This window comes from Chelonoidis abingdonii, chromosome 17 (assembly GCF_003597395.2).
Source record: "Chelonoidis abingdonii isolate Lonesome George chromosome 17, CheloAbing_2.0, whole genome shotgun sequence".
Taxonomy (NCBI): domain Eukaryota; kingdom Metazoa; phylum Chordata; order Testudines; family Testudinidae; genus Chelonoidis; species Chelonoidis abingdonii.
This window is the reverse complement of record NC_133785.1, coordinates 17,985,207-17,999,585: the sequence shown is the minus strand read 5'-3', so window position 1 is coordinate 17,999,585 and position 14,379 is coordinate 17,985,207. Positions and strand designations below refer to the sequence as shown.

At 40.8% G+C, this 14,379-nt stretch overlaps 1 protein-coding gene across 3 annotated transcripts in view; it reads left to right on the top strand.

The window, feature by feature from the left end:
- Positions 1-14,379, top strand: part of EEFSEC (eukaryotic elongation factor, selenocysteine-tRNA specific) — a 180,281-nt gene that overhangs the window by 108,397 nt on the left and 57,505 nt on the right. For all 3 annotated transcript variants that reach the window (XM_032802737.2, XM_075073364.1, XM_075073362.1), the window contains one exon: positions 133-774. In XM_032802737.2, coding sequence (XP_032658628.1) covers positions 133-774 — 642 coding nt within the window. The remainder of the gene's footprint in view (positions 1-132; positions 775-14,379) is intronic.

Below are 14,379 nucleotides of genomic sequence, written 5' to 3'. Positions count from 1 at the left end.
ATTTCAGTCTCTTCTGGACAATGTGAATTTTTAACAGAGAGCCAGGGCTTGATACACTGTGATTTGGCACTCATTCCATTCAGTTAAATACAAATACAGTTACTTTTCTTATTCTTCTTTCCTCCTAAACAGGTGACAAAGAAAGTCAAATCTATGCAGATGTTCCATACTCCTGTAACTTATGCCATGCAGGGTGACAGAGTAGGCATCTGTGTGACCCAGTTTGATCCCAAGCTGCTAGAACGAGGTCTGATCTGTACTCCAGAATCTCTCCAGACCATACATGCTGCTGTCATCTCCTTGAAGAAAATCCAGTATTTCCGTGGTGCTCTTCAGACCAAAGCTAAGTTTCACATCACAGTTGGTCATGAAACAGTCATGGGAAAAGTGATGTTTTTCAGCCCAGCCCCTGCTGACTTCAGCAAAGAACCCCTGGAGAATGCTTTTGATTTTGAAAAGGAATATCTTTATCAAGAGGAATACTTATCCAAGGGCTCAAAATCTTCGGAGGAAAACAAGGAAAATGACCAAACAGGAGAAGGGCAGCTTCCGAGGCAACAATGGGCTTTACTGGAGTTTGAAAAGCCTGTCACTTGTCCTAAATTTTGCCTTGTGATTGGCTCCAAGCTGGATACTGATATTCATGGAAACACCTGCAGGTTGGCGTTCCATGGGATATTGCTTCAAGGGGTGGAAGACAAGAACTACGTTGAGACTTTTCTTCCAAAGCTGAAAGTGTACAAATTGAAGCATAAGGAAGGACAAGTGGAAAGGGTAAGCTATATTTCTTAGTATTTTATGCTGCCAAAGTAAAATTAGTCTGTGTTGTGATCTGGATCGCAAGTATACCACGGTACTGTGGAATTTTCCACCAAATTATGCTCCATAATTCCTGCTTCTGTTTTTTAAAAATTTAGTTTTGGAGGCCTTTTGTTTGCAAAGAAAACCCGGGAAAGATTGTACATAGCTGATCGAGTATTTCCTGTCTGAGCTTGAGGTCATTCAAAAACCGTCGCCTTTACGAAGGGTGTTAACAGCACTATCCCTTTGTGGGGGGGTGTAAGTTAGAAATTTAATGGTCTCAATTTCATTGTCAACATTAACTGTTTCACAATTTATCATTTTAACAATTTAGCTGGTGTGTTTGTCCACAAACTCGAACCGCCTCCCACACTTTCTCAGGAGCCCCAACGCTCCTCTACCCAGCTGCCAAACCCTCTGCTTCCTCTAGCATGTATAGTACAGTTACTCTATAGTTTCAGTCCAAAATTGTGCAGTACATTGAATATTAAAAATGTAGAGGCAGCATAAAATAGATAGAAATTAATGTCATGTTAAAGAACACTATTGATTGTGTTGTTATTTTTCATATTCAATTAAATAAAAACCTCAGTGATTAAAATTTATCTCAACATGCCACAGAATCTCCTGTTGTCTGCACCGGTGTGCTACAATATACAGAAACATTGCCACAGGACTTAGATCAAGCCTGTCACTGAGTACCTGGTGCCTTGAATATTATATATTATGCTCGTCATACACACCATATGGTAAGCTATGCCACGGTGCAAACACAACCCATCATTAAAGAATACCTGGGACTTTTTGCAAGAGTAAAGAAATTTGTCCTGACAAAGATTTAATTTGGGTAATTACATTGTGACTATTTTTACAGACTCTTTAGTTTCCAGTATGTTGTTTTTCTTCACTTTCTGTATTAAACTATTGTTGTATTGCTTTGGTGGTCTACCTCAGTTGTGACTGCATTTCAGTAATGTATGGCTAACCATTTGTGTATAATGCCTGTAATACACTTTGGAATTCTTTGTAGTGAAAGGAGCTCTAGAAATGTAATTATATACATTCTTAATCAGTTACCCTTTTATTAACAGTATTAATGTAAATGTTAACCAGTAGTGTTTACAGGGTGCTTTGAAAATGTAAAAGGTGATATAATTGCTAAGCATTATTGTATTGTTAACTTATACTGTAGCAGAGAATTGTTAATTTTTATTCTCGTAATACAAAAACCTGATCATTCTAACAAAACAGTCTGTAGCAGCCTCAGCCCTGTTTCTTAGCACACTGCTGTAGTGAGATGCTATACAATACATTTCTATATGAAGAACTAAACACTTATGAAAATAAATGTCACAGTGCATTTTGTGGTACAGAATTTTTTGTTTGTTTGTTTACTTTGTAATCTGCAGCAGGTGCATATTAATGAGGTTCTTCTTTAAAGCACTATTAGTTACATCCGAACAAGCAATTAGTTGTTACTCATCTGTAATGCTCTCCTCCCCTTTTCTTTCTGAGGGCTAGTCTATGGTACCATGCTACAGCTGCACTGATGCAGCTGTGCCGCTGTAGTGCATCTGGTGAAGACGTGTTATGCCAACGGGAGATTGCTCTCCTATAGGCATAATTACTCCAACTCAACCAAGAGGCAGAAGCTATGCTCTCCCACCAATTTAGTGCTGGTGTGGACGGTGCTTAGGTCGATGTAACTTTCATTGCTTGGGGGGTGGCTTTTTCATACTCCTGAGTGACGTGAGCTTACATCAGCTTAAGCAGTAGTGTAGACAAGCCCTGAGACATCAAATGTCTCTGTAAAAGTAAGTATTTTGTAGTATTTTCCTTGTTGTAGCTGCTGCTTTCCAGGGACACTTTGCTTCTCCCCCATGCTTTCGTTACTAAATCTGGAGATCAGGATTTTCAAAAACGACTAGTGATTTTTTGGATGCCTCAGTTTTTGGGTGCCCAACTTGATATTCCTTGAAGAAGTGTAGGTTTCAGAGAATATAGTTTTCAGCACTTTCTGAAAATCAGGTCCTTTTTGAGCCATCTCAAGCTGGGAACCCCAAATCACTAGTTACTATTCAAAATCTTGACCTGGAGGTCTGTGTGCATTTCATTCCTCTCAAATAGCTAGTCTTCCTTACCAGTAGATAATGGCAATCCCAAACTAGAGCACCCTACCTGCCCATCTTTGGGGAAATTTGGATTTGCTATACTGTGTTTGTCACATCTGTACATTTTAATACCAGTTTTTCAGTTCTGTCTTGTTCCATTTATACTCTGTTGACGCTCTGGCACCTTTTCTCAGCTCTAAAAATGACTTCCTTCACTTCTAGTAGAACTTTCAATTTATGCAAAGCTCCTACTGCCGCTAGCATTGGTATCTGCCAGAGAAACCTGGCTTGTCTGTGACTTTTCTGCTTGAATGTGGATATTAGCAAGACTAATGAGAACAAGAGTTAGTGCAAACTAGGGCGGCCCATACTGTCTTGTTTTTTTTAAACTGAAGTGATCTGGATTCAGATTAACTTTCTTTGCTCAGTATTTATTATTATTTCCCTTACGTTACAGAGGGAATTGTGAGTACTTTGGTAAATAGTTTGAACAATTATGTAGTACTCACAGAAGCTACAGTGAATATCTGTGGTACGCTTTGACTAACTCAGGCGTTCTCAGATTTTTGTACCAGTGACCGCTTTCACACAGCAAGCCTCTAAGTGCAACCCCCCTTATATATTAAAAACACTTTTTTATATGTTTAACACTATTATAAATGCTAGAGGCAAAGCGGGGTTTGGGGTGGAGGCTGACAGCTCACAACCACCATGTAATAAACTTGCGACCCCCTGAGGAGTCCTTACCCCCAGTTTGAGAACCCCTGGACTAACTGGTATCTCACAATTTTCAGTGCTGGTCATACAATTTTTATGAATAATTTTATTGAATTTTGTCTCATTAGTTGTAAAATTATTACCATATATTCCTCTATCCAGCCAGTTCTGTAAATAATTGAATAATATGAATCAATAACAGACAAGTGACTACTTTTTTAAAATTATTTGACCAGCGTAGTAATCTCTGAATCTAATATCTTTAGTGAATTGTAGCAGATATCCCTGTAACTTTTAATACAGCACTACTGTGGGCTAGGATGGGTGACAGATGTCTTACCTTTTTCCAGTCGTGGAACGGTCACAAAAGCTGTAGAAAATGGGGGCATTAATCACTCTCTTTACTAACACCAATTGGTTTTACAAGTGAGGATCTACTGTAAAATCATCAACTCATCATCTGTGTTAGGCCTGTGTATACTAAATGGCATATAGATAAAAAAAATCATTCTGATCCTGGTTACTGTGGAACAGTGTTTCATTCAGAGTTAGTATTTTTCCCCAGTATATGCCAAAAAAATATGGCAGAACATGTTACTATAGTATAGGCTGAGTGTAAAGATAGAGGAGTACATCAGGCCTTTGGGGAGTTGATGGGAAGAGGACGGTGCCAATTACCATGGGTCTGCTGGGGAAGTACTTAGGGCTTCATATTGAGGGAATAGAATGAAATGGAACATTTTGGTGAGTGGAGAGCAGCAGGAATCAATTGGTGGTGCAATGCCTTTTTTTGTATACTAAAAAAAAAAAAAGTCTCTAGTTAATAGAAATTCTGAATCAGTTGGTCCCACCCTGCTGCTGATGGATAGCCAGAGATTAGGATCATTGAATTTAGGGTGTCTGTTCTTGGCGTTGATGCAGGAAAAACTCATTCTCTCTGCTAAAGCTAGGAAGTTGGTGGCCCCTCTCCTCACCTTCTCTGGGGAGGCACAAAAATAATAATTTTACCTTTATGGGAAGTTAACTTTCCCTCCTGAGAATACTGTTAGGGAAAATTAGCTTCATAACTTCCTGAAGGTCTGGGAATGAGAGAGGAAGGCTGGGGTATGTAGTGTTTGGCTTTCCTGTTTCAGTGGGGGAAAACCAATTCCTGTAACCATGAGTACAACATTTTATAATTGGTTTTATAAACCAATTCCTGTACATGAGTACAACATTTTATAAGTGGATACTACCGAATTTCACTGTAGTGAAATTCGGTAGTATCCACTTATAAAATGTTGTACTCATGTAATCTAATGTGGATGCTCCCTAGCCCCCTGTTTGCTGTTGGAATTAAAATAAATCCCCCAACAGTTTAATGACCAGTTAACCCAGGAGAAATCAGGTATTTATGCTTTTGCTCTTTGTTTCTACTGATTAATTTCAGGGCACTTATGAAATAGTAAGAACTGTAAATTAATTAAGTCTCCAGCATCCTCAGACTTATTTTTAATGAATTTAGCTTGAATGATACAGTGGCATTTCCTCATAGCTTTTAAGCTATCTGACAGCAGAGGAGACGCATTCTGACCACTTCAAAAAGGGTGGAATCATCAAATGAGAGAACACTGTGTTAAAACAAAACAACAAACCCTCCACTCCCCCCCCCACTCCCCCCCCCGTGCTCTCTGAATTAGCTTGTGCACTGTTTCTTTAAATCCCTGCATAATGTTACTGGCTCTGCTGAACTGCTTCAGGGTTGTGAATATTGCATATGCATCTGGGTATTGAATGTTCTTGTTGTGCTGCTCAGTGTACTGGCTACATTATCTATCATTTTGTATCGTGTCAATTTAATGCTACAAGCAGGAGGAACATAGCAAGTACAGTGGAGCTCTGGAAGTGAAAGGGTTAAAGACTTCCTATTGTGATTAGTGAATGAACCGTAAACGTTACATGTCTGAAACGTGTCCTCAGCTATTCTTTCTCCCACTCTTAGTAATTTATTTATGTCTAGGGTCTGTCCAGCGCTCACCACAGTAGTATCTTATAGCTAGTTCAGAGGAACATTTTGGTAACTTCTTTTCCAAAAGGCCACCTCCTGTCTGAGTCAGTCAGTGGTGTTTTGATGTTCAGATGAGTGGGCGATGGGTGTCCGAGAGACTCGTGGCTATAGTGGAGAATTTTCAGTTAATCAGCAATGAGATAATGGCCTCGCCCAGACCTTCTCTACATCAGAAAATCGCACCACGTTAACTTTATCTTGTGGTTTTAATCTGATTTTCTTAAATTGATGCAAAAGGGCATGTGAACACTCTTATTTTGGTTTAAACCAGGTTTTTTCTGGCTTAATTTAAATTGATCAGAAATCTGTTTAACATAAACCAACTAAACTACTATTAAACTAAAATAAGTGTGTCTAGACTTCGGGTTGGCTGTACTTGTTGAACTTAATCAGTTGTGAAAAGATGTCTTGTTCAGTTTCTATGATCGGTGTCTTTTTCTGCAGGACTACATATAAGGAGGGACAATGACCCTTGTGCTGGAGGATCCGCTGTTGCTATACATGTTAACCTGTCCGACTGTTCTTTCAGACAAAGGCATCTTTAGCAGGCAAAAGAGCTGTGTTGGCAACAACAAAGTGAATTATACAAACAAAACGGTAGGAGCAGGAGCTGAAAATCTTGCCACAGTTACTGCCAGGGTCATTTGATATGAAGAAAGATGCAGGAACCTGTAATGAAACAACAGGGAATGAAACCATGGCTTTAGTGCTAGCTCAGGGAGAAATTGGTACCTCTGTATTGGATTCCTTATTTTCATAATCTATGATGACCAGTGCCTAATGGAATATTTGGATGAACATGAATTTACTATACTGGATCAGACAGTTCGTCCATCAAGTCTGATATATTTGAGGCATCAAGATTGGCAGTGACTGTCATCAATTATCTGATACTTCAGATGACATCCCCTCTCCTAATGCCAGCTGTGGTGGAAACTGACATTCATTTTTGCAACCTTCCTGTGAGGTAGGAAAGTAGTAATCCCATTTCACAAATGTGGAAACTGAAGGATAGAGAGGTGATTTACTCAGTCTCCCACAGTGAGAGTGACAGAGCCAACCCCCGAGTCCAACAGTCTTCCCATTCAGTCATATAACTGCTAGTCATACTTGCTATAATTTTGTCAGTTTTGTCCATGGCATCTGCTTGCTGTAATATCACTCACTTGGAGAGACTGGCAAACTGTACAGAGTCCCAATATCGGACTACCTTTCTACTGGGATTCCCCCCACCCCTAAAGTCATTCTAGCCAATTCCAATCTGATACATGAAACAGTTAGCCCTTGAGATAAAACTCTCACATTCTTTGCTTTATGGGTTTCCATGGACGTAGGTGCTCATTGCAATGAGTTTTGAGTGAAAGGTGAACTGTAGAAGCAAGTTATGATTTCTTGCATGACTCAGATATGCTGTCTGTTCTGAAAATGTTTTCACAAACAGGATTTATCCTGTGGTGGTGGTTGCTGGGTCCATTGTGGAGGATGCTCGTAAATCAACTCAGTGGAAGAAACAAAAGGGGAAAACCCTCTACCTTGTTTGCAAAGCACAAGCTGCACCTCTTGCTGTTTCAGACTTGTTTAGTGAAAATAAACACATACTTCAGCAGGGATATTTTCCTGATGTAACCATAATATAAAGTCCTTTGTATGAGAAGGTACTCACCCTGCCTACACAGCCCCAAAGGTGCTAGGTAGTCATTACTTATCTGTAGTCCTCTAAAACCAAAAGGAGAATTCATTCTCTAGTGTGCATTTTCCGTTCTTATCCTTAAATTTCGTCCTGATTATTTGTGTCTGTTTTAGACTTGGTTCGCATTGAGTGGCATTTGCTTCTTGCAGCCTTTTATGTATCATTATAGTCATGGAAGATTCCAATTTTATTCATTATGTGTGCTGCTCCTGAGTTCGGCTGGTTGCTGGCTGGCTAATGCTTTGTACTTTCATACTGCTGGGGCTTGAGGGGATCATGTAGATAACATGCTCAGTCCCTGGAAGAAGGAGAAAGCAGCACCTTTTTTTGAGGGGGGGGAGGGTTGTGTTGGTTTTTTATTTTATTCATTTTGGAGGTTTGAGTGTTGTTGACATGATTTGAAACAGTCCCCAGCCAGAAAAAATAAGATCTTTGAGGATAGATGAAGGCGGAGCAGAAGATGAAGGAATTCTTAGGACTTCATCAGAAATTCAGTGCACTTCATTGGGGTCTGGATGGAGCAGGAAACAACGATTATTAACGACTTCTCTCCCCACAGTGGTACAGCAGCAACTCAAACTGCTGCTATGGCAGCACCCATACAATGGAGTCTCACTCTCTGAATAGGCATGTCCTCAAAATGACATTTGGATCCCTGGAAGGCTTCTGTGTGCATCCCTTATTTAATAGCTTTTGAGGGCCTTTCGAATAGGTGGTGCTCAGATAATATGGTGATTGATAGGATCCAGTGTAAAGTCTTAAGAGGCACAGAAGAGAGAAATGGGGAAATATTATAATTTATTGTTAATTTGTTGAATACCAACAGTATACAATATAGGAAGGGATAGTTCCTCCTACAAGAAATCTATTCTTGACCCAGGTATTTTAAAATGCAAAAATCATACATATGACAGTTTGTGTTTTCTGATTGAAACTTGATTCATGAGTATTAATTTTCATACAAACTGTCCCATGTAAATGTTGTTTACATTTTTAAATTGATAAAAATAGCAACATTTAATTGACAATGGATGTTTCAAATTTACAGTATTTAAGCGACGTGCTTCAGCAGGGAGCCTGCTGGAAATATGAAGAACTGGATGTGAGCAAAGGAAAATGAATTTACCCACGAATGACAGGGTAACATCCAGTGTTGCCTTCTCAGCCCTGATGCCCAGCATGCTGCAGTACTTGGCTTAGTTTGAAGGCACCGTTAGTCAATATGGAAAGAAAGTAGCTGAGCTGTCTGGAATGAATGGACAATCATGAGAGAACAGCTTGACATAGCACCATTTTCTGCATTGGGCATACAGAGTATTTCCCACAGCAGTGGTGTTCCCAAAATTATCTTTTGCAGGGAAGCGATTCAAGGGAGTGGTGTCCTCAAGAATCGTGGGAAGTGTGCTTTGGAGGTGTCCTCTGAAGACTCCCACTTCTTGCCTACTCCTAATTAAGGATTTTTTATAGTCTTTTTAAGGCTAATGTCCAGGATGCAATATTCCTTTCGGAGATCAACTAGAATACAGTTGAGCAATAGATTCAAATGCAGGCATCAGTCTGGTAGTGGTGCGCTTCGGAGACTAAATCCAGATGACTGATATGGCATGAAGACAGGATATACACAGAATAAGTCATGAGAACAAACCGTATGGTGATGCATAATTGGTATGTGATGTCTGCAAGCACAGCAGTGACCTGAGCTGTCTGCAGAACCTTCTGTGACTCTTGCTGGGAGAACTGGTAGACGTCACTCCATCTACTGTAAACATGCAGACGCCACAATTAATGTTTCACCTGCTTTGAAGTCTGAACATGGAGTTGTTTGGTTCTGCTTGGCTGCTGATGGTATGCTAAATACAGTAATAACACAGAGATGAAGGCAATCAGGTGAATAAAAAATGCATAGTGCATTCAGTGGTAAAAATGCACCGTAAAATATAAATATAAAAAATGTGTTTATTTGTTGGCTCTTTTTCTGTTTTTGAGCAGGAGGAGTTTTGTGAAGGTTGGGCAAGTGGTGGTAATAAACTTCTAAACTGAAAAGCCGTCTTTGTTAAATAATGCCAGAGAGGAAAATGGTGGTGGTGATCACTGATAAAGGGGAAGAATGATGTTTTACAATACATAGATTAACACAGCCTTAGTAAATTTTTGAGACAAATTTACCATCAGAGGCACAAAATCAGCTCACTGGCTTTTATGAAAAACTGATAATTTACTCATGCAACAAAAATTACATGCTCCATATGACGAGGCAGTAGAATCTTAAAAGGTTTATGTAGCACCTATGGTTATTTTTTATAATTTTAAAATACAGACGTGTTTTGGGGTCTTACAAGGGTATAGACAGCTGCACTTGAATTTTGAGGTTGTGTCACAGTTGCATGTGAGGATGAATTAATTTGAGAGTAAAGCATTTGATAAGGCATTTTATTCATTGAATATAAAAGCATATTACAAAAACATTATTTAAGTTGCAAATTAAAGCCCTTGAAAGTTAGGAAATGGCAGAATTAGTGTCCCATGAAATCTTAAATGTCCATTCGCTTAATAAGACAGGCAACCTGTGGAGAAAATAGTATGTGATCATGTAATTAAAGAATGTATCATAGGGCATATCCAGCAGGAGGTTAAAATTAAGGTTCCTTGGACATCTAACATTTCTTAACTTTTGCGTGTTAGATTTGCAACCTAAATAACATACTTTTAACCTTTTAAAATGTAATTTTCTCGATCTTTTTTTAAAGTAAAACAGTCAAATGCTATTGTTCAGCTGTAACTGCTACAGCCACCTGAATCCTATAGCATCACCAGGATTTGAACCTTAGATTCTCAGCATTGTAGCACAGACTGCTACCACTTGACGTACAGGACAAATTACATTAGCTAACAGCAGGAGAAATTCATTATCCCAAAGAGGTGATAGAACATTGGGTTTGGGGTGGTCGTCATGAGATGACCCAGTCAAGCCTAGCTCTCTTCCCCTCTCCACTCCCCCGCCCATAGTTGAAGGACCTCCAGTCCGATCAGATGCACTCAGATGGTGCAGGTACAGGCAATTGGCCCCAGGTGCTGGGGCTGAGAAGGCTTAAGAGAAGGGGTAAATTGGCTTGGTTCCTGCCCCACATGAGGGGAGCATGGGCCACTGGTGCCAAGTGTTAGATTAAGGGAGCCCAGCTCTCTTTTTGTGCCCAGTCCCAATGACATCTGCTTTGGCAGCTTCTTAGTGTTCAGTTCACTACCAGCTCTCCCTATAAAGATAAGAATGAAAAATGTGATAGGGATTGTTTTAACTACATAGGATTAAGACAGGCTGATGTTCAGATATGAAGGCAGAACCAGAAAGAGTTGACATGGGACTGGCGTTCTGAGTACATCACAGCACCAGAGATAATACGTGGCAAAGACCTCTTATAGTAAATTGAGTGTATAAGCTGTTCTGTGTGTATAAAATGAGCTAGAATCCATAGCTGTGTGAAAGATTATTAATTTAAATCTTTGTTAGAGAATCCTATTGTCTAAGATGACTGATGTGGTCAGTGGTACCTGTATGTATGGTAGTTAATATTCAGTGGCTCTAAATGACACACAGAGTCCAGAGAAGTTTAAGGAATAACTATAAAATACTTTAAAAGCATCAAGAATTTAGAAGTATCTTTCTAGAACAGCATGTGGCGTGCTGTACAAACAAACCCATCCCTCAGTGCGGCAATGCTAGGGGCTGATGGAAATTGACCTGGATAGTGTCCTCTTCTTGCTTTGGAAACAGAGATTGTCACCTCATGTTCACAACTGATCCAGAAAGCAAGTGAAAAGTTGCCAACATCAGTGCAGAAATTAGGTTTCTTTTATGATGACAATAAGCTGCCAGCCAAGGCACTGAGATAGTTAACAGGCGCTGCTGTTGGGGTAGCCTTGCCTATGACAGGGAGCCCTTCCGAGCGAGCTTGGCCTTGACACTGGGGCAAGGAACAGCACACACTGTTATCTCTGTCTGATCCATCCCCTCACCACCACTGGGGACTGCTGTTGGTGAGGCCTCATTTATGATGGCGGAGAGTCTTCACAGCCAGGTCAGCCTTAGGGCCGGGCGCATACTTTTTAAATCTTTCGTGGGAGATCTTTGGTAATCTTGTCCATCTGCTGCTCACCCATGGCTCTTAGACATCTCTCTTCTCCATCAAAACATCTCTTCTCTTCCTCCTCCCTTCACCCCGTTTACCTTTCCTGGTTGTCCTCATCTCTCTGCATTTCCCACCACCTCTGCCTACTCCTCTTCTTCTTCCCAATCTCCCATCCCATCCCCCACCCTCCAGCAAAAATCTAGGTTCCTCATCCACATTGCCCTTAATTCTGGTGATATTTGCCCCACCCTGGCCTTCTTTCTGTTTCCTGCCTTCTCCTCCTCTTACACCGTCCCTGCCACTAACTCTGTGTACCACCACCTATTCCTTTCCCTCCCAGTGACCATACTGGGATCCGTGGACAGTCCACAGGCCCCCTATTTCTTGGGCATTGAGTATCTCCCATAGGGGATCCACTAGACATCCCCTTATGGCTTTGGTGTCCAGGGCCCCAGAACCAGAGGAAGAAATTTTCAAGGAGCAGAAGGCCAGACTAGAGGTGCGAACTACCCCACCAGCAAAATTTTCCACTTTCACACCAGACGAAGTAGTGGTGTCCCCTCCTCCATCACTGGCTGATGACTTTAAGCTATTCCAAGAACTTAATAAGAGTATGTTGGTTGTGCTACCAATTCTCCCTAAGAAGGTGAAAGGCTTGCATCATTACACACTGCATCGTTACTCACTTGTGCAGTACAACAATTCTTCAGATGAGTCCTTATAGGTGCTCCGTAACCCGCCCTCCTCACCTCTGCTTTGGAGTTCTCGACAAGGGGCTCTGCAGTAGAGAAGGAACTGAAGGCGTTTCGCCTGCGCAGCAATAGATAGCCTTGAGGCAGACCACATGGGAGGGAGACAACGTGTGCGGGCTGAACAGACACTGTTACCTAAAATCTCCTATTAGAGGTACAGAGGCGCAGATCCACCTAGAGTGGAGCACCCATAGGGACACATCTGCAGCATGGGGCATGAGTCACTTGTTGGTTTGAACTAGAGTAAATGGTGAATTTCCTGTAACTTGAAGTCTTTAAATCAAGATTTGGGGAGTTCCATAACTCAGCCAGAGGTTCTGGGCCTATTCCAGGAGTAGGTGGGTTCTGTGTCGTGTGATGTGCAGGAGGTCAGACTAGATGATGATGATCTCTTCTGGCCTTAAAGTTTATGAGCTCATACTGATGTCATGGCAAGGTGCTTGTCCTAGGAGGAAGTGTCCAGTAGCACTGAGCCCCTCGGGCTGGTTTAGGTAACAAATGGAATCCTGTCCAACTTTACTGGGACAGAGTCAGGAGGATGGGTGTCGTGATGCTAGTCCTCTCAAGGGTGTGGAATGCAAAGAATGGGATGTGAAAAATATGCCTGAGATTGGGATCTTCTCAGAGTTACAAGGGAGACACCTGAAAACACAATTTTTGTGTGTTCTTCTCTTGACTAAAACAACTGTGGCAGGATACAAGGGGACTGGAGAAGTTAAATTGCCTGTCTGTCTGGGAGACAGCGTTAGGAGAATACTTTTGCAAAGGTTGGTCTCCAAACAAATTGCTCACAGAACAGGTTAGAATCCTTAAGCAGTGAGTTTTGTTTCCTTTTCTGCCTATGTTAACTTATTTTTGGTTCCTTGTTATAGACATTAACTAATGAGGAAAAGACCCTGCTGACTGAAAAACTTTTTTTCTTCTGAGTAATTCCTCTGGTTCACAATAATAAAACCAAAACCATATTTTGGGAATAAAAAAATTAGACTCTATATCTGGAAATCCCTGTCAATTCCCATCTCCTCAATCCTCTCAAGGGCCAGTGTAGGATTATTTCCTCTAATACATGTGTATCAACTTTTTAAAAAAGAAAAGGAGGAGGATCTGTAGCATCCATAGAGTGTCACTTGCTGTGGGGAGCATCTGCCCTGTCCTTTTTCCGCTCCAGAGTTGGGAACATGTTCTGAAACTTTTTGCAAGAAATAGCCAGACTGCCACTAACTTCAAGATTACAATGTTGTCTAAAGTGAACTTTCTGCAAAATAACAAATGTACTCTAATCATAAATCTTTCCTCTTTTAGAGCCTCATTTCGTTTTTTTCCTTTTCTTTCTCATTCTCCATTTTTCCTAACTTGTCAGTGTATCCCTTCTTCAGTCTTTTCCCAGGATCTGTGAAACCCTCAGACTAATTTGCTATCACATTTTCAGTCACGTTAGGCTAAATCAGAAAAGAAAAATATCTGTCTCCTTCTAGCTATCTGAACCTTCAATGTTTTCACTCTCTTGCTTTCTCTTGATCCCAGCTTTTCTCTCATTATTTCCCGCCCCTCATTCCAACAACCCCCTTTGTTCTTTCTTCCATCCATTTCTGTCCTGCTCCCCTGGGTTCTTTAGGGATGGGGGATAAAAGCATGGGCTGTGTTTGCCCTCCAAATGTCCACAATGAGTTGCTTCAGAGGATGCTCAGCTGACAGTGAATTTGTTTGTGTCACCCTATAAATGAGGATGGTTTGGCAGATTTGACAGTGTAGTTACCAGATTCCCCTCTTGAGAGGAACTAGCAATTATTTTTCCTGGAGTTAAATTATGGGTTTGCACTGAATGCCTGCATACATAACCTTAACTACAGAGTTGCAGATATAATATTATAGTATTTAGATCAAGGAGTGTGTGTGTGTGTGTGTGTGTGTGTGTGTGTGTGTGTGTGTACACTTGGTATTAGAGTGTGCGCGTGTGTGGGAGAGACATACACACGCACACACTTCACCTATGATGATAAAGTACTATTTACTTTTTTCTGCAAACACAAAAACCAAGAAGAAGGAGGGGATATTTCATAAAATCAATGCTATTGTGTCCTCTGGACTAACCCATAAAACAAGAGTAAAAGAGACGTTCCCTTTGAACGTGAAATCC